This window comes from Phacochoerus africanus, chromosome 11, assembly GCF_016906955.1.
Source record: "Phacochoerus africanus isolate WHEZ1 chromosome 11, ROS_Pafr_v1, whole genome shotgun sequence".
NCBI lineage: Eukaryota > Metazoa > Chordata > Mammalia > Artiodactyla > Suidae > Phacochoerus > Phacochoerus africanus.
Window position 1 is genome coordinate 8,684,022 of NC_062554.1, and position 26,050 is coordinate 8,710,071.

General features: G+C 42.7%; 1 protein-coding gene across 1 annotated transcript; it reads left to right on the forward strand.

Annotated features, from left to right (window-relative positions):
* On the forward strand, positions 1-25,257 carry SPCS2 (signal peptidase complex subunit 2). Its single transcript, XM_047752146.1, has 5 exons — positions 1-144; positions 10,683-10,766; positions 11,599-11,759; positions 18,630-18,764; positions 24,490-25,257. Exons 1-5 carry the CDS (start codon positions 31-33, stop codon positions 24,674-24,676), a joined length of 681 nt encoding a protein of 226 aa, XP_047608102.1. The 5' UTR covers positions 1-30; the 3' UTR covers positions 24,677-25,257.
* Positions 25,258-26,050: the final 793 nt, after the last annotated feature.

Below are 26,050 nucleotides of genomic sequence, written 5' to 3' on the forward strand. Positions count from 1 at the left end.
GGAGGGGAGGGAGACGCACAGGCAGGAAAGATGGCGGCGGCGGCTGCTCAGGGTGGGAGATCCGGTGGTGGCGGAGGCAGTAGTGGGGCTGGCGGCGGTCCCAGCTGCGGGACGGGCAGTAGCCGTAGCGGCTTGTTGGACAAGGTGAGGAGTCGGATTCTGGGGACAGTCGAGGCCTGGGGACTCCTGGGAGGCGGCGAGCCCACCATCCTCTCCCCCCTTATGCGGCTTCTCTAGGGGAGTCCTCGTTTGGCCCACCTCGGGGCCCCTACGGGCGCTTGTATTCAGCTCTCTACGCACCTCAGACTCGGGCTCTCTCCTCTTTAGGACTTCATTCCTTTTTGGTCCTTAACCTCGGCCACTGCTGCTGCTTAGGATAATTTGATTATTTCCACATTTCCTGCGGCCCTCGCTTTTCCTCGGTGGTACTCGGGGCCACTGTTCAGTGTGCCCGTTTCACCGACAGGGAAAGCTGAATCTCGACTAAATGAAGGCAGCTATTTGAAGTCAGTGGTGTCCAGACTCCCCGCCACACTTGAGTTTTGCTACTGATTCTAGAGTGCCTTTGGCCTTTTGCTTACTAAAGTTTCTAGGCGTTTTGTTGTGATACCCCGAATACTGAACTTGACCTACATGTTGACAGGAAGCTTTTAAGATTTATCTTTTTTCTCTCGCCTTTTTCACCCAACCCCCTACCCTTTCCCCTCTCTTCCTGCCACCAAGTGCCTTAGGTGAATCAGATTCTTGAGCTTGCTGCCTGTTCACTCTTCTCTCCCCCCGCCCCGCCCATCCAGTCTTTCTCTGTTTCTCTCTTTCTTGCTTTATTCTTTTTTAAATGCAGTCTTAGCAACAAGGGCTTAAAAAAAAAATTAAAAAAAAAAAAGGAAACTTCTTCTCGGGGTAGGCCCTTCCTGCCCTTTGCATAGCATTTTGAAAGTAACAATTGTGTAGAGATCTGGGTCCTAGTACTGGGCCTGCGTCTAATTAGCTGTGTGACCTTGAAATATGCTTGTTTTCCCTGTGTCTTGTTTCCTCATTTGTAAAATGAGGGAGTTAGTCTTCATCTACCCTAAGGTTCCTTCCAATTCTCTCATTTTAGGGCCCTGGGCCAGTTTGATAAGGAATGTTACACAGGAGGTCTTGATTTTAATAGAGTGAAAAATCAGGATTGTTTACTTTAATTGAAAACAGCTTTCAGACTTCTCTGTGTGTAACACATGGTAGGCAAACATGAAGTGTGGACAGTCTTCAAAGACACTGATTACTGAAAAGTATATGGCATCGGTGCATTATTGGAAGAACCTGGATTTGGGGAATCATAAGATTTGGGCTTTGACATAGCTCTGCTAGTTTCAAACTGTATGAAGACTGACAAGTCAGTTAACCTCACTAAGCTTCCCTTTCTTCACCTGAAATATTAGGATTTGGGGGAGAATCAAATGAGATAATACAGGTGAAAGATGTCTATAACTTGTAGTATCTAACAGAGAAGCATGATGGCAGACAAATCAGTACTCAATATAGCTGCATATAGGACATGGGGTACCCAAAATATTAAACAGAAGTGTTTGGGTAGTTCCTGCTGTGGCACGACACAATCGGTGGCCTCTTGGGAGCACTGGACATAGGTTCAGTCCCTGGCCAGGCACTGTGGGTTAAGGATCTGGTGTTGCTGCAACTGCGGCTCAAATCTGATCCCTGGCCTGGGAACTCCATATGCCACAGGGCAGCGAAAAAAGAAAGGAAAAAAAAAGTATTTGGTATTCACATCTGTTCCTTTTACAGAAGTTAGAGTGAGAGAGAGAATGATCCCTAAGATCTAACTGATGAGGCAGTGACTGCCCCCAAGGAAAGGCCTCATGTTTGAGAGTGGAGCTGTGACCTTATTTTGAGAGAGACAGGGACATACCGCCTACCAGGGAAGATTGTCCTTGAGCAAAGGTCCATGGTGGGTGCCTCATGCTTGGTGTTTCTTAGGTAATGAGTTGACTGACTCTTCTCTAAGAGACCTGTAGTGGCAAGTAGATAAAACCAGATGGAGGAGGGGATGTATTGCTTGAAGTAGGCATAGGAAGCTGTTAAAGGGTTTTAAGCCATAGGTATGTGTGTGTGTGTGTGTATGTATGTATACACATATATATACATATAATAGAGTGTCAATCGTTTTTCTAAAACCACTATATACATATAGTATATGAATAGTTTTTCTAAAACCATTATATAGATAGCATATATCTATAGATAGTGGTTTTAGAAAAATTATTCCAATAGTTTAGAGTGGGAGAAATTAGAAGTATTCTGGAGTTCCAGCCCCTGGCCTGGGAACCTCCATATGCCACAGCTGTGGCCGTAGAAAGCAAAAAAAAAAAAAAAAAGGTACATAGGGTATACTAGTATATAGGGTTTAGTATAAAAAGAAAGACAAGTTTGAGTTCTAGTACAGCATGTTAAAAACTATGTGGCCTTGGATGGAGTTCCCGTCATGGCTCAGAGGAAGCGAATCTGACTAGTATCCACGAGGACGCAGATTGAATTCCTGGCCTCACTCAGTGGGTTAAGGATTCGACGTTGCTGTGAGCTGTGGTGTAGGCCAGTAGCTACAGCTCTGATTCAGTCCCTAGCCTGGGAACCTTCATGTGCTGCTTGTGTGGCCCTAAAAAGACCGAAAAAAAAAAAAAGAATTGATCAGGAAGTGAGGGGCCCAGGAGAGAGAAAATAAGTCAGGAGCTGTTGAGGTGCTTTTTCTTGGAAAACTTCATTTCAGCCTTAAATTGAGTTCTTTCTCTGAAGTCTGTAGTATTTATTGCACATAAGAATTAAGCTGCCACTTAACATGACATACTGTCTTGTATTTTACCAATTTGTATTTGTCCAGTTTGTTATAGTTCTCTAAAGTGATCAACACAGAATAAGTACTTGGAGCATTGAATTTAGCAGAGAAAAAACTTCAGATCTGCCACCTCGGTCTTCAGAAATGGCCTTAGGGATGGTGCCTTTAACTGTCTGAAAGCTGAGGGTACTGTGGAAGAGAACATGGGAAAAATGTTACTGTCAGTGGAGTTGGAGCTGAATGAATAGAGAAACTTTTGCTTTGTGGGAATGAGAGGCTCACAATCTCTTTGATTTGATTTGTCTTGGTATTTTGGAGGGTTATTTTATTTCCTGCCGCTGTAGTTTCACTTGCCATGAAGAACTGTAATAAGAGATGCAAATGTGTTTCTAGTTTTCCCTAAGCAGCTGTGAATTTCTGCTTCTATGAAACTGACTTTAAGAATAAAGCAATTCTCATTTCCTGATCCTAAAAATAGGTGTGCAAATATAACCTTCCAGCTTCCATCACAGAATAACTTAGCTCATTACAGTAAGTTATTTTCCCCAAAATACATCAGAGCATTTTGTTTTACACAGCAGGTTATAAAGAAAAATTGTTTGCTTAATTTGTTCTGGCTATTAAAATTGCCATGTGGTATTAAAGCATGCTATCCAGAACTATATCCAAATCCTTTTAACCTCGTAGCTGGGTTTCTGTCTCCTGGCTAGATTTGTCTTGGCTATTAAAATGTGGTGTTAAACTGTAGCTTCTGGAAGTTATATCCAGACCTATTTATTTACTTATTTGTCTTTTTTAGGGCTGCACCCATGGCATATGGAAGTTCCCAGGCTAGGGGTCAAATTGGAGCTGTAGCTGCCGGGCTACACCACAACTCATGGCAATGCTGGATCCCCAACCCACTGAGCAAGGCCAGGGATTGAACCTGCATCCTCATGTATAATAATCAGAATTTGTTTCCACTGCCCAACAACAGGAACTCCCTGGAGTGACTGCTTATGGATTTGGGGTTTCTTTTGGGGTGATGAAGATATTCTGGAATTAGATGGTGATGGTTGCACAACTGTGTGAGTACATTAAAAACCACTGATGTGTACATTTTGGTGAGTTAACTACTCACTGTGTAACACAGACATGAATAACCTCCACCCGCCCAGGCCCCTTTTTAGGTGCTGCCTGCACCATTTCTGTGTTCTGCCTTCCCTCTTGTCAAATCCCAATGGTGGTTTTTCATGTTACTTGACCTTGGACATTTGACTCATCGTTTACTTCTTTCTTAAAATATTTATTTTCGGAGTTCCCATTGTGGCACAGCAGAAACGAATCCGACTAGGAACCATGAGGTTGCGGGTTCGATCCCTGGCATTGCTCAGTGGGTTGAGAATCTGGTGTTGCCGTGAGCTGTGGTGTAGGTTGAAGACATGGCTCGAATCTGGCATTGCTGTGGCCCTGGCATAGGCTGGCAGCTATAGCTCCAATTGGACCCCTAGCCTGGGAACCTCCACATGCCACGGGTGCAGCCCTAAAAAAAAAAAAAAAAAATTTATTTTCTTTATGTGACTGTTATAACACCGCTTGTCCTGGTCTTCCACTTCTTCCACTTGTCTCTGTCTTTATTGCTGTTGATTTTTTTTTTTTTTTTTTTTTGGTAATAATGACCTGTAAATACTGGCAAGCCTCTGTCTACACTCATGCCAAGGAAATACCTATCCAGTGTCATGGCTTAAATACCATCTATAAGTTGATGATTTCCACATTTATATTTCCAGCCCGGACTGTTCCACGGAGCCTAAGACTTAAATGTCCAAATGCCTGCTTGTCATCTCCACTTAGCTCTCTGATCAGTATGTGAGACTAGCAGCCAGAGCCAGTCTGCTGACCTCCAGTTTCTCTGGTGCTGCCATGAATGTCTGTGCTCACAGTTAACACATGGTCATTTCTTTTTTTTTTTTTGTCTTTTTTGCTATTTCTTTGGGCCGCTCCCACGGCATATGGAGGTTCCCAGGCTAGGGGTCTAATCGGAGCTGTAGCCACCGGCCTATGCCAGAGCCACAGCAACTCGGGATCCGAGCCACGTCTGCAACCTACACCACAGCTCACGGCAACGCCGGATCGTTAACCCACTGAGCAAGGGCAGGGACCGAACCCGCAACCTCATGGTTCCTAGTCGGATTTGTTAACCACTGCGCCACGACGGGAACTCCCACATGGTCATTTCTGACCTCCAGCATAACTCCAGTGATCGCTGCAGCCAATAATAAGCCACTATTAAGCAAGTAATTTTCATTTTAGTATTTCTTGGCCATTTTTATAAAAAAATAGATTGGAATTGAAGATTAAGTGTGTCACCAAGAGCTGTATCTTTCATTGAGATATCCTAGTATTTCTGAATTAGGATCTCAATTAGATGATAGCATTCTCAAGGTAGATGTCATTAGCTCCCCAAATTGAACATTTTTTTATTTTGAACTTGCTGCTTTCTGATCTTTTGCCAGATGTGTGCATACGGGAGGTAAGGGTGCATATTTCCAACTCGAACAGTATCTCTGAGTCTGCCATCAGTTCACGATCTGATTTTGGTTTAGAAAATTCTAAAATCAATGTAATTATAGAGCGTATACCTCTCAGACTCAGCATATACCAATGGGTATTTCTCCTCTTTCCTCTTTTATTCCTTCTCTTGGAAAACAGCATGACAGCTCAGACACTTGTGGAAGCCCTAATTCTGGAAGAGTGGTCATCTCTGTCGTCTCTCTTTCATGTTTTTTATAACTAGTCTGATAGTAAGTCCTGCTGATTCTACTCTAGAAATAGTCTCCTTTCATCCCCCTTGCTGCTGCTCTAATTCAGGCCCCGCATCTAAATCAGGCCCCATCTGATGTATTTCCAGTGTTACTCCCCTCCAGTCCATCTGCTAGGTTGCCACTAAAAATGACTTTAAAAAAAAGCAAACCGTAAGTTTGATGGTGTTGTTACCTGCTTAAAATATTCTCCATTGCTTGTTTCAGATTTTGTCCCAAGTCTGTTAGCCTAGTAAACAAGGCTGTCTAGAATATGCTCCCTCTGTCCTGTGCCTCATCTCCTGCTACTTTCCCCCTTTGCAGCCTGTTATCCACTTTCCAAACTGGGTGAGACCAAAGAAGGGAGGGAAAAGGTGTATTAGTTTTTCTTAGAGCCATGCTCAGTTCTTTTAAAACCGGAGCAGGGACCTTGCATGAGCACAACTCGCCTATGGTATCCTTCGTCTCTTCAGTGTGAATTGAGGGATCCTTTGAGTCTTAACAGCCCAGTTGTCAAGCTAAGAAACTTTATGAAGCAATCCACTGAGGTCTTTATCACTGCCTAACTCTACTTCTATTTTCACTGTTACCAAAAATCTTTTTTTCTTGTTTGAATTTGCAGCAGAGAATCATAACTAAAGTGAGTCTTTGTACTGTATTAAAACCATCAAATGCATAATTTTTGTGAGTAGTTAGCCCTCCAGATCTGGCATCAAGTATGCTTATTTGATAAAATGTTTTATGTTGATAGTGGCAGGGAAGTGATTCTTTAAAACATGACTTCTTTTTTTTTTTTTCTTTCACTCCTGGCATATGGAAGTTCCTAGGCTAGGGGTCAAATCAGAGCTACAATTGCCAGCCTACACCACAGCCACAGCAATGCAGAATCTGAGCCGCATCTGTGATCTATACCACAGCTCACAGCAACACCAGATCCTTAACCCACTGAGCAAGGCCAGCGATCCAACCCACATCCTCATGGATCCTAGTTGGGGTTGTTGACCACTGAGCCATGAAGGGAACTTCTTTAAAATAAGGCTTTTTGAACTACTTTCAGTCAAATTGCAGTTGGTTTTAAGTGGAGGAAAATGGAGAATTCAAAATAGTTTATATCTTGTAGGTTTGGGTAGCATATTCAAGATTAAAATCTTTTTTACATTTTTTGTTATTAACTATAACTTATTAGATAAGAATCATGGTACTTCAGGGGGTCTGTTTTGTGTCCTTTTGTTTTCGATCGCTAATAAGTCCTTATACTTTGTGGGAAGCAGTGTGCAACAGTGAAAGAGCACAGGTTTTGAAATCATGAAAACAGTCCTAGCTTTATCACTTCCTAGCTTTCACCTTGTACAAATTTCATAAACCCTTACTTAGTGTTATCTTTAAACTAGTTAGTTTGGGCTGTTCTCCCCAAAATACCGTAGCCCAGGTAACTTCAACAACAGGAATTTATTTCTCAAAGTTTTGCAGGCTAGGAAGTCCAGGTTCAGTGTGTCAGTGCCATTGGGGCTAGTGAGGGCCCTGTCAGTGCTTGCACACCATCTCGTATGCTCACGTGGTGGAAAACGCTGATGTTTACAACCTTTCGAGTCAACTTCACCAAAAAAAAAAAAAAAAATTCTTTCAAAGACCCACAACTGGAGTTCCCATCATGGCTCAGCAGAAATGAATCTTACTAGCATCCGTGAGGACACAGGTTCGATCCCTGGCCTCGCTCAGCGGGTTAAGGATCCGGCATTGCTGTGAGCTGTGGTGTAGGTCACAGATGCAGCTCGGATCCAGCGTTGCTGTGGCTGTGGTGTAGGCCAGCAGCAACAGCTCTGATTAGACCCCCAGCCTAGGAACCTCCATATGCCGCAGGTCCAGCCCTCAAAAGACAAAAAAAAAAAAAAAAGACCAAAGCAATATTGATCTTCTATAACTATATAAACTTTTCTTCTTCAGTTGTATACCTAAAAAAGTCAGTTGTATACCTAAAAAGTCAGCAAAAGGAGTTGAAATAAGTCTTTCTGTCTGAGGAGTGAGAAATGACAGTAACAAGAATCTTAAGGAGATGCAGGACTGCTATTTTTTTTAATAACTTACAGAACTCTTTATGTACATATATGCCCTTGGTGCAAATAGTAACTAAGTCAATACTTGTGATTGTTGATTATGTGCAATATACATGTATTTATAATATGCAGGAGGAAATGAGGGGAAGAGGAATTATGTGCAGAGTTACCACATCTGCTGTGTCTTTTTTCTTTTTAATGTCTTTTTTAGGGCTGCACCCATGGCATATGGACGTTCCCAGGCTAGGGGACGAATTGGAGCTGCAGGTGCCAGCTTACACCACAGCCACAGCAACTCAGGATCCTAGCCACATCTGCAGCCTACACCACAGCTCACAGCAACGATGGATCTTTAACCCGCTGATCAAGGCCAGGGATTGAACCCTCGTCTTCATGGATACTAGTTGGGTTCCTTGCTGCTGAGCCACAAGGGGAACGCCCCACCCTCATGCCCTTTCTCCAGGTATGTCTCTGTCCTATGGCAAAAATGCTGTTCGCCTTGAAATAGGCTAAGGTTTTTCATGTACACAGAATGAATGATGCTCCCATCTCCTGAGAAATCAGTGTTAAACTTTCTTGTTCGTTTAACTCACTGGAAATGTTCTTATTCCATTTACTGAAGATGCTTCTAGGTACCAGTGGAGTTAGAGCTGAGGCTATTTTAGCACATATTATAATGGCTTCTAATCCCAAAACTCCAAATTACCCTCTGAATTATAGAGGAAAGTTTTTTTCTGTGATGCCCTGCAGGTAGTGATGTGTGGCTAAGGTTCTATGAGAATATAATTTTATTTAAAAATTTTTGGAATGAGCCAAAAAAATTATAATATCTTTGACTCACAAATAATTCAAATTCTGTTTTGGATTCTAGCTGTACAGGGTTTTTTTGTTTTTTTTGCTTGCTGTTATCAAATGGGATTTACTTAACTGAGGGAGCTATTTAGATATCCTATTAATTTCTTCTTGGTTCAATTTTTGTTTTGTTTTGTTTTTGGCTTTTTTTGCGATTTCTTGGGCTGCGCTCGCGGCATATGGAGTTTCCCAGGCTAGGGGTCTAATAGGAGCTGTAGCTGCCAGCCTATTCCAGAGCCACAGCAACTCAGGATCCAAGCCATGTCTGTGACCTACACCACAGCCCATGGCAACGCCAGATCCTTAACCCACCAAGCAAGGCCAGGGACCGAACCTGAAACCTCATGGTTCCTAGTCAGATTCGTTAACCACTGTGACACGACGGGAACTCCTCAATTTGTATTTTTAAAATTAGGCATCATGTTTGATTTGTAGGCTGGCAGGCTGAGAGGATCATTATTATAACATGTTGCCACTCATGATTTTCCTGAAGAAAATTCTTGTTTTTATGAGACACCAGAGGGAAAAAACCTTGATTGACTTTTAATCACATGGAATATGACTGTTTTTGTTTGTGTTTTTTCTCCCAACAAACTTCATAGTTTGTCTTTTTGTGTAATGGTATACAGAATCACAAAATTAAGTTTGATGAATTATATTTTACATTCCTTTAAAATTTCACTTTTCACAGATATTTGTTCCTTTTTTTATTTTTTATATGCACTATCTCTGAACTTATGCTCAATCAGAAAGATAAACATGAAGTTTCTGTACTTCAGTAAAATCTGTATTAAAAAGCCAGATGAATTTTGGATTGCTTGCTGGTTTGTAAATTTGGGGGGGGGGGTCTTTTTAGGGCCGCACCTGTGGCATATGGAAGTTCCCAGGCTAGGGGTTGAACGAATTGGAGCTGCAGCCGCCAGCCTAGAGCATAGCTGCAGCAACACTGGGATCCGAGCCAAATCTATGACCTACACTGCAGCTCATGGCAACACTGGATCCTTAACCCACTGAGCACGGCTGGCGATTGAATCCAGGTCCTCGTGGATACTGGTTGGGTTCATTACCGCTGAGCCATAACGGGAACTCCTGGTTTGTAGTTTTTATAAAATACCATATTTGCTCACTTGGTCTAAACAATTAAGCTTTGGGCGTGATGATCTATAAAAGGCGGGCTTATCAGATCCTTGTGGTACCCTGTTCCTCCTAAGCTGTGTTCACAGTCACTTGAATTTTAGAAAATTTTTTACTACGTAATATACTCAGGTGGTTAGCAAAAAGATATACATTGAGAAGTCTCACTCCCACCCATGTCCCCCTCCCTTCTCAGGATATCTGATTTACCATAGTTTGTTTAACCAGTCCCCAGCCAGCATTTGAGTCACTTCTTACTATTATCAGTGCCAATACATTGCTAGTCTTATATATTATTTCATATGTGTGCAGGTTTGAAAAAATTCTTGGAAGTGGGAAGTTGAATCCAAGGTGCTAAATTGTTACCCATAGGTGTTCTACCATAGAACAACAGTGTGTGAGAGAACCACTTCCTCTGACTAGCACAGTGTTTAGGAATCCTTATAAACCTCTGTAGATGAGGGAAATCAAAACAGGGTTTGTCCCAAGTCATACACCCAACACGCTAGGACTCAGTTTTTAATTCAAAGTGCTTTCCAATAGGTTACACTGGATGTGCTGTTTCCCTACAGTTAAGACATGCTGGTAAAATATACAAGTTGTTTCTTAGCAGACAAAAATAACATTAAAGGGACCCTCATCATTTTGTTAGTGTCTTATGGGTATATGTTGGCTGAGTTTTGTGATCACAGGATGAAAGAATGAGCATGCGGAATTCCTTTCCATTCCCACATTTGGGTGGAATGGGGACGGGATATTTGAGTCACACTGTAATCTCTGTAGCCCATGTCAGTGTTCCGGTTTGGAGCTTGTTGATTGGACTTTTGGCATTGAGACTGGCCACGTCGCGTTAGTACCACCTGATCCTAGTGACCTAGTCTCCTTCAGCTTCCTTTTTAAGTGCTCTGTTAGCTGTCCAGCATCAGAAGAGAGAATAAATGTTATATAAACATGAGGATGCTCTTAAGGAAGCAGTTCATCTCAGTAAGACGCCACATCTCTTAATGTGCAACTTACCTTTTTGTTTGACAGTGGAAGATTGATGATAAGCCTGTGAAAATTGACAAATGGGATGGATCGGCTGTGAAAAATTCTTTGGATGATTCCGCCAAAAAGGTATTTTCTTGAGGTGGAAGTTGTGGAGGGGATAGGGAGGGTCTCTTAGTATGTGTGCAGCTGATAGCCTGTTTCTTGCAGGGTTTTTTCCATCTGTGACTTGGAGTGACCTTAGTATTCAGTCTTAGGAATTGAACCAGAAAGCAGATTCTAAAATCCTCACAGTTTATGTAGGGGAGCATGTGTTAAAATGTGATTTTTAATTACCTCACATCTCAAATTCGCTAAATTTTGAATTCTAGAAAGCTGGTAGGCTACTGTTTTTGAGGTTAATTAGCCTAAAGCCAAAAGGGTTGAGGGAATAGAGGGTATTCTTCCATGCTGGATCATGTCTGCACTTAAAAGGGGGAGAAAAGGGGAGTTGCCGTCGTGGCTCAGGGTAGCAAACCCAGCCAATATCCATGAGAACCTGAGTTCAGTCCCTGGCCTCGCTCAAGGGGTTAAGGATTCGGCATTGCCATGACCTGCAGTGTAGGTTGAACTGTGGTGTAGGCCGGCAGCTGCAGTTCTGATTCAACCCCTAGGCTGGGAACTGCCATATACCTCAGGTGCAGCCCTACCTAAAAAGACCAAAAAAAAAAAAGGAAGTGGGGGGTAATTAGCTTCCTTCTAGGGAAGGAAATGTGGATTTTTTTTTTTTTTAATGTATGCGAAATTGATGAACTTTATCTCTGGGATCTTTGTAAGCAGCTTGAGTGGCAAAATCTTGATCTGAGGAAACTACTTGGTCATTTGCATGATTAACTTAACTTTCATCATGGAAGTTAAGAATAAAAGCAGGTATAAGGAAAGAGGTATTCCTTTTAGCTTGACTCCTTGTTCTTCTCACTAGGTACTTCTGGAAAAGTACAAGTATGTGGAGAATTTTGGTCTAATTGACGGTCGCCTCACCATCTGTACCATCTCCTGTTTCTTTGCCATAGTGGCTTTGATTTGGGATTATATGCACCCCTTTCCAGAGTCCAAGCCTGTTTTGGCTTTGTGTGTCATATCATATCCTTTAAAATCAGGTTTGTTTTCTACTGACAGTTTTTTAAAATCTCTACTGATGCTTTTCTCTGCTCTCTACGAAAAACAAACTTTGATTTGGGGACCTGCTAGTGTTAGGATTATGAAGTGTGTGCATCTGGAAATTTGTGTCATAATTATCATGGATATTTTAGATCTAGATTTATCTTTATTTCTGTGTAGTTACTAATGTAGAGGTTATTATAATCCAGGTGTGAGCACCTAATAACAAGCCACACATTAATAGTGAGAACCGGAGTTCCCGTCGTGGCGCAGTGGTTCACGAATCCGACTAGGAACCATGAGGTTGCGGGTTCGGTCCCTGCCCTTGCTCAGGGGGTTAAGGATCCAGCATTTCCGTGAGCTGTGGTGTAGGTTGCAGACTCGGCTCGGATCCCGCGTTGCTGTGGCCTCTGGCGTAGGCCGGTGGCTACAGCTCCGATTCAACCCCTAGCCTGGGAACCTCCATATGCCGCGGGAGCGGCCCAAGAAATAGCAACAACAAAGACAAAAGACAAAAAAAAAATAGTGAGAACCAGCTCTTTGCATTTCTCTCCCATAAGACCAGGTTGCTTCAAGCCACTCATTCCAGTGTATGGGCATACCTCACTTGATTGTGCTGCACAGGTACTGCTTTTTTTTTTTTTTTTTTTCTCCACAAATTGAAAGTCTCTGGCAACCCTGTGTGTTAATAAGCAAGTCTATCAGTACCATTTTTCCAACAGCATTTACTCACTTTGTATCTCTGTCACGTTTTGGTAATTTTCACAGTATTTCAGTCTTTCTCATTATATTTGTCATGGTGATCTCTGATCAGTGATCATTGATGTTGCTGTTGTAATTGTTTTTTGAAGCACCACAAACAATGAACGTAATAAATGCGTGTGTGTCCAGACGGCTTCAGCCTGGCTGTCCCTCCATCTCTCCCTATACCCTGAGGTGCAGCAGTATTGCACTTAGGCCAATTGATAACCCTACAGTGGCCACTAAGTGTTTAACTGAAAGGAAGTGTTTAAATGTCTCTCACTCTAAATCAAAAGCTTAGGAATAATTGAGCGAGGAAGGCATGTTGAAAGCTGAGATAGGGAGTTCCCTAGTGGCTCAGCAGGTAAAGAATCTGGTGTTGTCACTCCTGTGGCGTGGATTTGATCCCTGACCCAGGAACTTCTGCATGCTGTGGGTGTGGCAAAAAAGAGAGAAAAGAAGAAGAAAAGCTGAAACAGGCCAAAAGCTAAGACTCTTGTGCCAAACAGATAAATTGTGAATACAAAGAAAAAGTTTTTAAAGGAAATTAAAAACACTATTCCAGTGAACACACCAATGATAAGAAAGTGAAACAGCCTTAATCCTGAAATGGAGAAAGTTGTAGTGGTCTGGTTATTTGAAGAGGCAAATCAGCTAAGGATTGTCTTCAGCCAATGTCTCGACCAGATTAAGGTGCTCTCTCTTCAGTTCTATGAAAGCTGAGAGGTAAAGTAGCTTCAGACAAAAGGTTTGACGCTAACATGGGTTGATTCATGAGACTTAAGGAAAGAAGCCATCTCTGTAACATAACAGTGCAAGGTGAAGCAACAAGTTTTCCAGAAGATCTGGCTAAGATTATTCATGAGGTGGCTGTACTAAACAACAGATTTTCAGTGTAGATGAAACAGCCTTATGTTGAAAGAAAAAGCCATCCGGGACTTTGATGGCTAGAGAGAAAACAGTGCCTGGCTTCAAGGATTCAAAGGACAGGCTGACTCTCTTGTTAGGGGCTAATGACTTTAAGTCATTATTAATGCCTCTAAGTTGAAGTCAGTGCTCATTTATTATTCTGAAAACCCCAGGGCCCTTAAGAATTATGCTAAATCTACTCTGCTTGTGCTCTATAAATGGAACAAGAGAGTCTGGAGGACAGCACATTTGGATGAGAGCATATCAGTTTACAATACGGTTTACTGACTATTTTAAGCCCACTGTTGAGACCTACTAATCAGAAAAAAAGATTCTTTTCAAGATATTACTGCTCATTGACAATGCACTCAGGCAGGTTCTGATGGGAGTGTTCAGTAGTTTAATGTTGCTTTCATGCCTGCTAACCTGACATGCATTTTGCAGCCCACATACCAAGGAGTAATTTCAACTTTCAGATTTTATTATTTAAGAAATACATTTCAGGAGTTCCCGTCGTGGCTCAGTGGTTAATGAATCTGACTAGGAACCATAAGGTTGCAGGTTCGATCCCTGGCCTTGCTCAGTGGGTTGGGGATCTGGCGTTGCTGTGAGCTGTGGTGTAGGTCGCAGATGCGGCTCGGATCCTGCGTTGCTGTGGCTGTGGCGCAGGCTGGCAGCTACAGCTCCGATTGGACCCCTAGCCTGGGAACCTCCATATGCCTCAGGAGCGGCCCGAGAAATGGCGAAAAAACAAACAACCAAAAAAAAGAAATATATTTCATAAGGCTCGTGTAGATAGTGATTCCTCTGATGGATTTGGGTAAGGTAAATTGAAAACCTTCTGGAAAGGATTCACCATTCTAGATGCCACTAAGAACATTTGTGATTTATGGGAAGAGGACAAAATAGCACATATTAACAGGAGTTTGGAAGAAGTTGATTCCAACCCTCATGAATGACCTCGAAGTGAGGAAATAGCAAGAAGACTAGAAGTAGAGCCTGAAAATGTGACTAAATTGCTGCAATCTCATGATCAAACTTGAACAGATGAGAAGTTGCTTGTTATGGATGAGCAGAGAAAGTGGTTTCTTTCTTTTTTTTTTAGGGCCGCACCTGAGGCATATAGAGGTTCCTAGGCTAGGGGTCGAATTGGAGCTGTAGCCGACAGCCACAGCAATGCAGATCCGAGCCTCGTCTGTGACCTACACCTCAGCTCACGGCAGCACGGGATCCTTATCCCACTGAGTGAGGCCAGGGATTGAACCTGCGTCCTCATGGATGCTAGTCAGATTCGTTTCTGCTGAGCCACAGCAGGAACTCTGACAAAGTGGTTTCTTGAGCTGGCATATACTTCCGGTAAAGATGTTTTGAATATTGTTGAAATGATAAAGGATTTAGAATAATGCATAAACTTAGTTGATAAAGCAGCAGGGATTGAGAGAGGATTGATTAGAATTTTGAAAGAAGTTCTACTTGGGTGAAATTCCATCAAACAGCATTACATGCTACAGAGAAATCATGAAAGGAAGAGTTAATTGATGCAGTAAGCTTCATTGTTGTCTTATCTTAAGAAATTGCTACAGCTACCCCAACCTTCAGCGGTCTGTTCAGTCAACAGCCATTGAGTCAAGACCCTCCAACAGCAGAAAGATTACAACTTAGTTTTATGGCTAACTTTTATGGCTGCACCCACAGCATATGGAAATTCCTAAGCCAGAGATTGAATCCTAGCCACAGCTGTGGCAACGCCAGATCCTTTAACCCACTGTGCGAGTTTGGGGATCAAAGCCACATCTCTGCAGCCATCCAAGTTGCTACACTCAGAGTCTTAACCCACTGCACCATGATGGGAAGTCCAATAAAGTTTTTCTTTTCTAATTAAAGTATGTACATTGGTTTTTAAATTTTTATTTATTGTGCCTGCACTTGCAGCATACAGAGGTTCCCGGGCCAGGGGCTGAACCCACACCACAGCAGTGTTAACACCAGATACTTAACCTGCTGAGCCACACAGGAACTCCTACATTGTTTTTTTTAGACATAATGCTACTGTTCACTTAACGGACTACAATATATGTAAATGTAACTTTTCTGTGTACTAGGAAGACAAAAAAATTGGTGTGACTCGCTTCATTGCAACACTTACTTTATATTTGTGGTCTGGAACCAAACCCACAATATCTGAGGTGTACTTGCATTAGGAAAAGATCACATTTTGAAGGTTCAGATATGTGTCGGGTTTCCTTGAAGCCAAGGGGCTGGGCTGAAAGTTACCGATGTTGAGATGTAAGTGTGGCTTCTGTAACAGTAAGAACCTATTCTGGGAGTTCCCGCTGTGGCGCAGCAGAAGCGAATCTGACTAGGAACCATGAGGTTGCAGGTTCGATCCCTGGCCATGCTCAGTGGGTTAAGGATCTGGTGTTGCCCTGAGCTGTGGTGTAGGTCACAGATGCAGCTCAGATCCTACACTGCTGTGGCTGTGGTGTAGGCCAGCAGCAACAGCTCTGATTAGACCCCCAGCCTGGGAACTTCCATATGCCGCAGGTGCGGTGCTAAAAAAAAAAAGAACCTCCAAATTATTTTGTTGCCTTATGCTAATAAGAACTTAACTTTTTGGAGACTGTTTGAATGCTTCTCACTTATAAATTGAGTAATACACACTCAGAATTATTATAAAAATCAAATGAGAGTTTATAATGCATTGATATATAAAGTTATATATGTTCATAGTTTTCCTGTGGTTCCTCTTAAAGCCAGATTAAACCGAATAAACCGCCGACCCCCCTAACAGTTTCCACTCCCTCCTCCCCAAGTCAACTTTTTTTTTTGCTTTTTTTAGGGCCACACCCATGTCTTATGGAAGTTCCCAGGCTAAGGGTAGAATCAGAGCTGTGGCTGCCGGCTTACACCACAGCCACAGCAATGCAGGATCCATGCCTTGTCTGCAACCTATACCACAGCTCAGGGCAATGCTGGATCCTTAACCCACTGAGCAAGGCCAGGGATCAAGCCTGCAACCTCATGGTTACTAGTCGGATTTGTTTCCACTGAGCCACAACAGGAACTCCAAGTCAACTTTTTTTTAAACTTAAAAAATATATATATTGTATGTCTTTCCATATTAGTATGTACAGGACTACCTCATCCTTTTTTTATCTCTTTGTTTCATTGTTTTTTATTTTTAGGGCTACACCAGAGGCATATGGAAGTTCCCAGGTCAAATTGGAGCTACAGATGCCAGCCAACACAGCCACAGCAAGGCCAGGGATTGAACTTGCATCCTCATGAAGACTAGTTGGATTTGTTTCTGCTGCGCCACAACGGGAACTCTATTTTTTTTTTTTGACCCCACTTTCAGCACATGGAAGTTCCCAGTCCAGGGATAAAATCTGAGCCGCAGCTGCAGCAGCTTAACGCACTGTACCTGGGCCAGGATTTGAACCTATGCCACTGCAGAGACAATGCAGGATCCTTATTCTGCTGCTCCACAGTGGGAACTCCAGGACTACCTCATTCTTAATAGCTACCTAGGGCTATTGCATGTCTGCTATGTACTCGTTGTTTAAAACAAATCATTTTGGTAGGCAGTTTTGTTGTAACTTACCCTACCTAAAATATTTCTAAAAAATTACACTTTGGGGATTTTTTCTTCAGAGGTAATTAGAAAGCCATTGAATAATGCATATTCTGATCAAAAATGGTATTATCCTGGAATTCCCCAATGGCTCAGCAGGCTAGGGATCTGGCATTTTCACTGCTATAGCTTATGTCACTGCTGTGGCTTGGATTTGATCCCCAGTCTGGGAACTTCTGTGTACTGGACATGCAGCCAAAAAAAAAATTATTAGCTAAATTGATCACAAATCATAGTCCCAGAATTTGCATCTTGACTCCTTTAAGTATCAGATATATCATCCTAGTATGAACTTTTTCACTGTTACAGCAGTTCAGAAGCCTATGCCATGGATTCTAAAGACATTTCACAGAGGCGTTCCAATGAGGTTTGAACAGTAACAGCAATCTTCTTACAATTATATGGCCACCCAAGAGAAGTGCCTTGATGGAATTTCATTTGTTTGGTTATATTTATTTAAAAGATCTTGCCATGTTTATAATCATGTCATTTTTATACATAATAGTAATGACAACCATTGTAAATGTTTTCTGTGTACTAGACACTGAAAATATATACACCATCTTTTTTTTTTGGCTTTTTTTTTTTTGCTATTTCTTTGGGCCACTCCCACGGCATATGGAGATTCCCAGGCTAGGGGTCTAATAGGAGCTGTAGCCTCGGGCCTACGCCAGAGCCATAGCAACACAGGATCCGAGCCGCGTCTGCAACCTACACCACAGCTCACGGCAACGCCGGATCGTTAACCCACTGAGCAAGGGCAGGGACCGAACCCGCAACCTCATGGTTCCTAGTCGGATTTGTTAACCACTGCACCACGACGGGAACTCCATATACACCATCTTTAAATCTCATGACAATTCTAAAAAGTCAGTTTTATCCCCATTTTAGAGGTGACAGTATTAGGCCTTAGGGTAAGGAGTAATTTGTTGGCTAAAAGCCAGAATTCACATCTAGGGCTGCTTTACTGCAAAGTTCTTACACTTTGTTCTATACTTTCCTGCCTGTCCCCTTCATAAAATTTAAATGACACACATACACAAAACTCTTGTGCCAGTTTCTGACACACACGTACTCAAACATGGTAGTTAATACTGTCAAAAACCAAGTATAATAAAAAGCCTACATGTATACAGGAAGTAATTGTTCTTGTAGTAAACTAATCAGAAGTCAGTTTTCTTCTTTTTTAATGACCCTTGAAATTGGTTGAGCATGATCAAATCCACTGTGATTACTAGTTTTGTATTGTGTGGAGACAAACTAGATAATAGAGAAGCTTCTTATACGTGTTGTCCTTGAACAGGAAAGATGAGAGCTGGTACATGCCCTCTACCATTTTCCTTTTTTCGAGATGTTCTTTGGAGAGTTAACCAGAGAGCGAGCTTTGCCTGTCTTGGTATATAAACAAGGGTGAAAATGAAATAGTTACATTTTCTGTGGTTTTGCAGCAAGACAAAACTCTTTTAGGACTGTCACTATGAAAGTTTGTGTGGCCCTTGCTTGTCCATTTGTGTCATTTCTCTCTTGTGCGTATGTTTGTGGATTTTTCCCCTTAACTTTGTCTGAACCTATTTTGTGATGATGGGGATCCTGACCATTTATACGTCGTATAAGGAGAAGAGCATTTTCCTGGTGGCCCACAGGAAAGATCCTACAGGGATGGATCCTGATGATATTTGGCAGCTGTCATCCAGTCTCAAAAGGTATGACTATCCTCACGAATTCTTAAATCCTAATGTTGGGTTTTCTCTGGGTGTTCAGGCATCATCCGCAGACTATTTTCTATGCCTGCTCTTTGCAGATCATAGTGCTAGTCAAATAAAATGAACAAAGGGTTACGAATGGACTAGACAGTTTTCCCTAGCAGTGAACTTCTGAGCTTGTGCTCTGGGAATAAACTGTAGGCAAAAGCACTTTGGTAGAAGAATGAAGAATGATGTTTCTTGTGGTCAATAAACTGAGCCAATTAGCAGAATTATAAATATAACATATAACTGTAAAGGCCAAAGGTATGGCGTCAGTTATCTTTGAAGAACCCCGTTAGCTCCTGTGTCTTCTGTGATCCTGACTGCAGTCTGTGCAATCAGGACTCTCTGAAGCAGTGCACTGGGCAGCTCAGAGAAGCACAGTTCAATCTGTTTCTGACCAGCAGTGGGTGTAGCTTGTACAGCTGACACCCCAGGTCTTTCTAGGTATCCAGAACCAGGTTCAAATTTCAGCTCATCTCTCTCTAGCTGTGTGACTTCTGGTGTACCAGGTGAACTATTTAAGCTTTAGAAAAGTTAAAAAAAAAAAAAAAATGAGTCATAGAGTTGTCAGGAGGATGCCACTTGGTATACATAGTTGACTCTTGAACAACAGGGGTTTGAACTGTGTGGGTCCACTTATACAAGGACTTCTTACTCAATAGTAAATACCGAAGTCCTGCACGATCCCTAGTTGGTTGAATCCACAGATGTGGAACTATGAATACAGGGGAACCCATCTGTATGAAGGAGTGATTACGGGTTATACATGAATTTCAACCTCATGGAGGGCTAGTGCCCCCAAGTGAATTTAGCCCATGTCTGAGCCCAGAACTCATGCTTTTAGTCACTGTTCTAAAAATGCATGGTGCAGTCCCTGGCACATAGTAGGCTCTCAAATTTTAAGTACAGTTATTCACATATATGAAGCTATTTATAGCATCGATGCCAAACGGCCTTTTATCACCAACTTGTGGAGATGCCTGTGAGGAGGAGCTGTCTTTCATTTGGAAGTTGCAGCCGAGTTCTCCTCTCTGTCTCCTGGCAGGGCTTCTAGCTGCCATTTTGGTCTCAGCTGTCGTAAGTCTCCACCCCGTGCCACACCATGAAAGCAGAGTTGCAGAATGTTAGACCGTCCCAACGTGTTGACTGAATTATTTTCCCTCTGACTTAGGCCTTTTTTAACAGCTTCATTGAAGTATAGTTCACATACCATGGTTGACCTCCTCATAAAGTGTGTAGTTCCGTGGTTTCTAGTGTGTTTCAAGATGTTTGCGACCGTCACCACAGTCACTTGAGAACATTATCGTCTTTGAAAGAGGTGCCCTTTAACAGTCATCTCCCTAGCCCCTCATTCTCCCAGCCTTAGATAACCACTAGTCTACCTTCTGTTTCTAATACATTTCCCTGTTCTGAAAATTTCATAGCAATGGAATCACATAACATGATCTTTGTTATTTATCCATTTGTTAGTTGATGGATAGTTGAGTCATTTCCACCTTTTGACTATGAAGAATAGTGCTGCTATGAACATTCCTATACAAGTTTGTGGGTAGGCAGATATTTTCATTTCCCCTATATATACCTACTTGAGAGGAACTGCTGGATCATATGGGAACTCTTAATTGCTTAAGGACCTGCCAGGCTGTTTTCCCAAACAGCTGCACTGTGTTCCAATCCCACTAGCAGTATGTGAGGGTTCTAATTTTTTTTAACATTCCTTGCTGACTTTTGCCACCTGCTGCATTGTTGGTGCCCATGGAGGTGAAGCAGACCACCTCTCTCATGTCTCATGGTTGGATGCAGACGCACTTCTCTTTCGTGGCGATGGCGCCTGGCTCGTTGGCACTCTGTCTAACATCACTCCTTTCAGAGCTTCGTGATTCTTCCAGTCCTCTGGCCTCTCAGTTTTACTTCCTCTCCTTTGATTATCTTGTTTACCACCACGTCTTAAATACTTTTTTCCCTGGACAGTACCCTAGATTTTGCTATTACTGATAACTATTACCTTCCATAATTTCATTTTCAAGTATCCCACTTTCTGAGCATGTTTATTTTTCCAGTTTATCTCCTTCTCGTTCTCTTGTCCCACAGCCCTTCAGCCCCGGAGGCGTCACCACCCCCTTCTCCCTGACCCTCTCTTCTTCGTTGTCTCGCTTCCTCCTTACCTAGCCGAGATCCATGGCGTTTCTGCAGTCCCGTTACTCGCTCTACTCTCTCACTGTCCTAGAGGGTCTTGCAGACCTTCACCTCTGTCCTCAAACTTCCTGCCCCTCCTCCCCCATCTCCACTCTCAGCTTTTGTTTCTGAGAAGATAGCAGCCATCAGAAGTCTCCCATCCTTATCCACTTCAGCGCTCACCACACACTGCCTTCTTTCTCAGTTCCTATCCTTTTTTTTTGTCATTAGAGGGCCGCACCCACAGCACATGGAGGTTCCCAGGCTAGGGGTCTAATTGGAGCTACAGTTGCCGCCCTTCGCCACAGCAACGTGGGATCCAAGCCACATCTGCAACCTGCACCAGCTCATGGCACTGCTAGATCCTGAACCCACTGAGTGAGGCCAGCGATTGAACCCGCAACCTCCTGGTTCCTATCGGCTTCGTCTCTGCTGCACCACGATGGGACCTTCTCTCAGTGCCTATCTGAAGCCTCCATTTGTCCACTAGGTTATATCCTTCTCCTTTACTGGACGTTTCTCCCTCTGCTGGGTCATTCTTTCTAGTGTACAGATGTAATTTCTCCTAACTAAATAAGTTTTCTTTTGCCTTATTCTCCTCACGTGGTCTTCTCACTTCTCTGCTCCCTTTGCCTTCTTCCTTCCCATCATCTTCACTTCTCTTTCCTCGTTATACTTGACTTGTCAGCAGCATTCGACACAGTAGCTCACTCTCTCCTTGTTAAGCTTTTTTATTTTTTTAAAACTAGGCTTCTAGGAGATCCTGCTGTGGCACAGCGGGATCGGCGGCATCAGGGCATCACTGGGACTCAGGTTTAATCCCCAGCCTGGCACAGTGGGTTAAGGATCCAGTGTTGCTGCGACTGTGGCTTGGATCTGATCCCTGGCCTGGAAACTCCATATTCTGCTGGGCGGCCAAAAAGGAAAGGAAAAAAAAAAAGCTAGAGTTCTAAAATACCATAATATTCTAATTTTCTTCTTACCTTAGTGTTTTTTTCCCAAGTCTCCTCATTGATTCTTCATTATCTCCTTCCTTTAAAATCAAATGCCACCAGTGCTTATTCCTAGCACCCCTTCTCCAGCTATAGTCACTCACCAGGTGTAATGTCATCCAGACTTCCAGGACTTTTTTTTTAATGGCCACACCTGTGGCCTATGGAAGTTCCCAGGCCAGCGATCGAATCCGAGCCACAGCTGGGACCTACATCCCAGCTGCAGCAATGCCAGGTCCTTAACCCACGGCACCACAGCAGGAACCCTCAGACTTTCAGGACTTTAAATTCCGTCGGGAATGATGAAGATCTCTCAATCAGTGTTTTCATCCTAGACCTCTTCTCTCAACTCCAGCCATGACCCGGCTTTCTATTTAACACTGGCTCCTAATAAGCATTTCAGAATTTTAACATATTAAAAACCTAACTGCTGTCCCTCATCTAAACCTGCTTTCTCCCTTTTTCTGCAGTGGAGAAAATGGCAGCTTCATCTTTCTAGTTACTCAGGCAAGAACTCCAGAATCATTTTGAATCCTCTCTCAGTCCTTCAAATAGGTCGTCAGCAAATTCTGTCAGCTCTGCTTTCTAATTATATTCGTTCTAACCACTTACTATCTCCACTGCGGCCGTCATCTCTCAATTAGGTTACTCTAAGAATGCCCTGATGGACCTCTGCAGCTGCTCTCCCTGCCCTGCCCACGGTCTATTTCCAGTAGACAGAGTGATCCTTTTAAAACATAAGGCAGATCAGCTCAACCCGCAGCTCAAAATCCTCTCACTGGGAAAAAACTGAAATCCTAAGCATAGCTTACAAGTCCATACTTAATCTGTTCTCTGCATCCCACACACATGCAAACACACTCCTCATTTCTGTAGCTCTCATCCTCTTCCTCTCCATTCTGTTGGCATTGGCCTCCTTTCTCTTATTCAGACATTCTGAGCATGTGCTTGCCTCAGGGCCTTTGCATTTACTGTGTCCTCTGCCTGGAATATTTTTTGTCTAGATAGCTTGTTCTCTCACCTTTTTTATGCTATGCTCAAGCATCTGCTTGGTGAAGACTTGCCATATTTCATTATTGATTCCCTTCACATACACTAAAAGTCTCAAAGACAGAGATTTGTCTGTTGTGTTCATTGCTGTATATCCTTAGAATTCAAAATTGCCTAATATATATGGTTGGTCCTGAATAAATGTTTGTTGAATTAATGAGTAACTATTTCTGAAATGCATTAGATCATGTCCTGCCATGAAACTGGGCTCCAAATTCAAAAATGAATGTCATATCAACAGCAGTTGATCAGAGCTGGAGAAAAAAATTTTTTTTGTTGTTTTTGTTTTTGTTTTGTTTTTGTTTGTCTTTTTGCTATTTCTTTGGGCTGCTCCCTCAGCATATGGAGGTTCCCAGGCTAGGGGTCGAATCGGAGCTGTAGCCACCGGCCTACGCCAGAGCCACAGCAACGCGGGATCCGAGCCGAGTCTGCAACCTACACCACAGCTCACGGCAACGCTGGATCGTTAACCCACTGAGCAAGGGCAGGGACCGAACCCGCAACCTCATGGTTCCTAGTCGGATTTGTTAACCACTGCACCACGACGGGAACTCCTGGAGAAAAAATTTTGAGGTGTTGAAAATACTTCAAGGACTCCTAGCACTCCAGGTTGGAAGTAACTGGCTAGACAACAATTTATCAAGCTGTGAATTTTTTTTTTTTTTTTTGAGCACCAGTTAATCATAGGCACTGTTATAGCCATAGCAGTGATCCTGAAAAGTAGGTGGTAGTTTTCCTGTTTTAAACATCCAGGGGTGGAGGGGGGCGGACAGACTCAAGTGTCTGCTACAGCTCCAATTTGACCCCTAGCCTGGGAACCTCCATATACTGCAGGTGCGGCCCAAGAAAATGGCAAAAAGACCAAAAAAAAAAAAAAAAAGGGAAATCCTTGCCCTCAAGAATCCCTGAGACAAGTGAAGAACACAGATACATAGTTATCATCTCAACAGCTAATTTCATTGACAGCACGAGAGCCTGTCAATAGACCTAGCAGATGATAGGCACTCAGTATTGGGGTTGACTCTTGATGAACAGTTCTGTGGATGAGGAAGGTGAGACATCTGACCTAGTTAGGGAGTGTTTGGGAGGTTTTCCCAGAAGTTTATGCCCAAGTATAGTATTAACAAATGGGAACTAGTCAAGGAAGATTGGAGAGGAGTGTCTACTGGGAAGACCCTGCCTTCTAGCATCACAACAAAGTGGGAGAAGATGGTCCCTGTGGTTCAGTAGTTTATGACGAGGTAAAGGAGGCATGTGGTAATTCAATCAGGGAAGGTGTGGCAACGCCTTTAAACCCAAACATCTGTCTTGAAGGTGTCCCTGGATTTTCTTTTAAAGGACAATGCTGTGTGTCCCCTGCATCACCAATAGCCAGCTCAGCCCAGTTCTTCAAAAACACTTGGTGCTCTGTTGTTACTGATTGAATGTCTGTGTTTGGTCTTGGATTTGTTATCTTTGCTTAGGTTCGATGACAAATACACTCTGAAGCTGACCTTCATCAGTGGAAGAACAAAGCAGCAACGGGAAGCCGAGTTCACCAAGTCCATTGCTAAGTTTTTTGACCACAGTGGGACACTGGTCATGGATGCATACGAGCCTGAAATATCAAGGCTCCATGACAGTCTCGCCACAGAAAGAAAAATAAAATAGCCAGTTCTAAAAGCAGCCATCTTTCTGCTGGATCGTGCTGAATCAAAGGGTGAGGGAAAAGAAATAGAAGCCCTAAAATGGATTAACGTAAGAGATACTAAAATGTCCCCATTTTGTCCTAAAGTTTTAGTCTATTCTGGATAAATAGGATTTTCTAGCTCAGATATGAGAAGTTGTAGCTCTGATAGCTAGCTATAGCCTCTTTGGTCTGCTGATTGCATTGTTTTGATTTGCTTTTCTGGAAAAGCATTTTTGCTAAGAGCTGTACAAATTCTTCCTTCATACCTAGCAGTACTTTATATAGTATAGCTTTGTGCCATGCAGCCTCTGAAGACTCAGTTTAATTGTTAACCTGTTGCTAACTTTATTGTGTTAATGCCCATTTCAATAGCTGTTTCCCTTAATTCAGGATACAACTTCTTGTGTACAACAGTTTTCTTTCACACACCGTTTTTGTGGGTGTGTATATATCTGACTTGGGGAGAATTGGGGGAAGAAAACACAGCTTTTTAATTCGTTTAAAAAAGACTTTTTGCCTGTTACATTTTTGTGCTCTTAACCAATTAAAGAAGCCAATGGTATTTTTAGTTTTATCTTGTCTATGTTTTCCACTAGTATATCCCTGTTGATTTCCCTGTTGATTTGTTTGTGCCCTTTATTAACTGCCGTTTTCTAAAATTTTTTTCAATAAAAGGAAAGAAGATGTGAAAAAAAAATGGAGTCATAGTCTTGATGGAAGGAACTGAACAGCACATGTGAACAGTAGTGGTCTTACGACTCTAAGTTCCTTCGATTTCTAGGCTGTTTCACTGGCCAGAGGTCCCTGAGAACCTGTAGGTGAGGAAGTGCTAGCTTTCCACTGAGAAGAGTGGTGACGGTACTTACTCTGTGCCGGGGGCGTGTTCCAGGTACTTAAAGGGCTTTAACTTGTACTGTGGTAATGCTCACAGCAGCCCTAAGAAACTAGGTACTGTTACTATCCCCATTTTATTTTATTTATTTTATTTTGTCTTTTTGCCTTTTCTAGGGCCGCTTCCACGGCATATGGAGGTTCCCAGGCTAGGGGTCTAATCGAAGCTACAGCCGCCAGCCTACACCAGAGCCATGCAGGATCTGAGCGGTATCTGCAACCTACACCACAGCTCTGGCAATGCTGGATCCTTAACGCATTGAGCAAGGCCAGGGATCGAACCTGCAACCTCTCGGTTCCTAGTTGGATTCATTAACCACTGTGCCACAACAGGAACTCCCATTATCCCCATTTTATAGATGAGTAAACTGAAGCACAAAAATTTAATAATTTTTCACACGGCTAGTGATGGAGCTGGGATTTAAACCTGATGTGTCCAGCTCCAGTTGTGAATGGAGACCTGG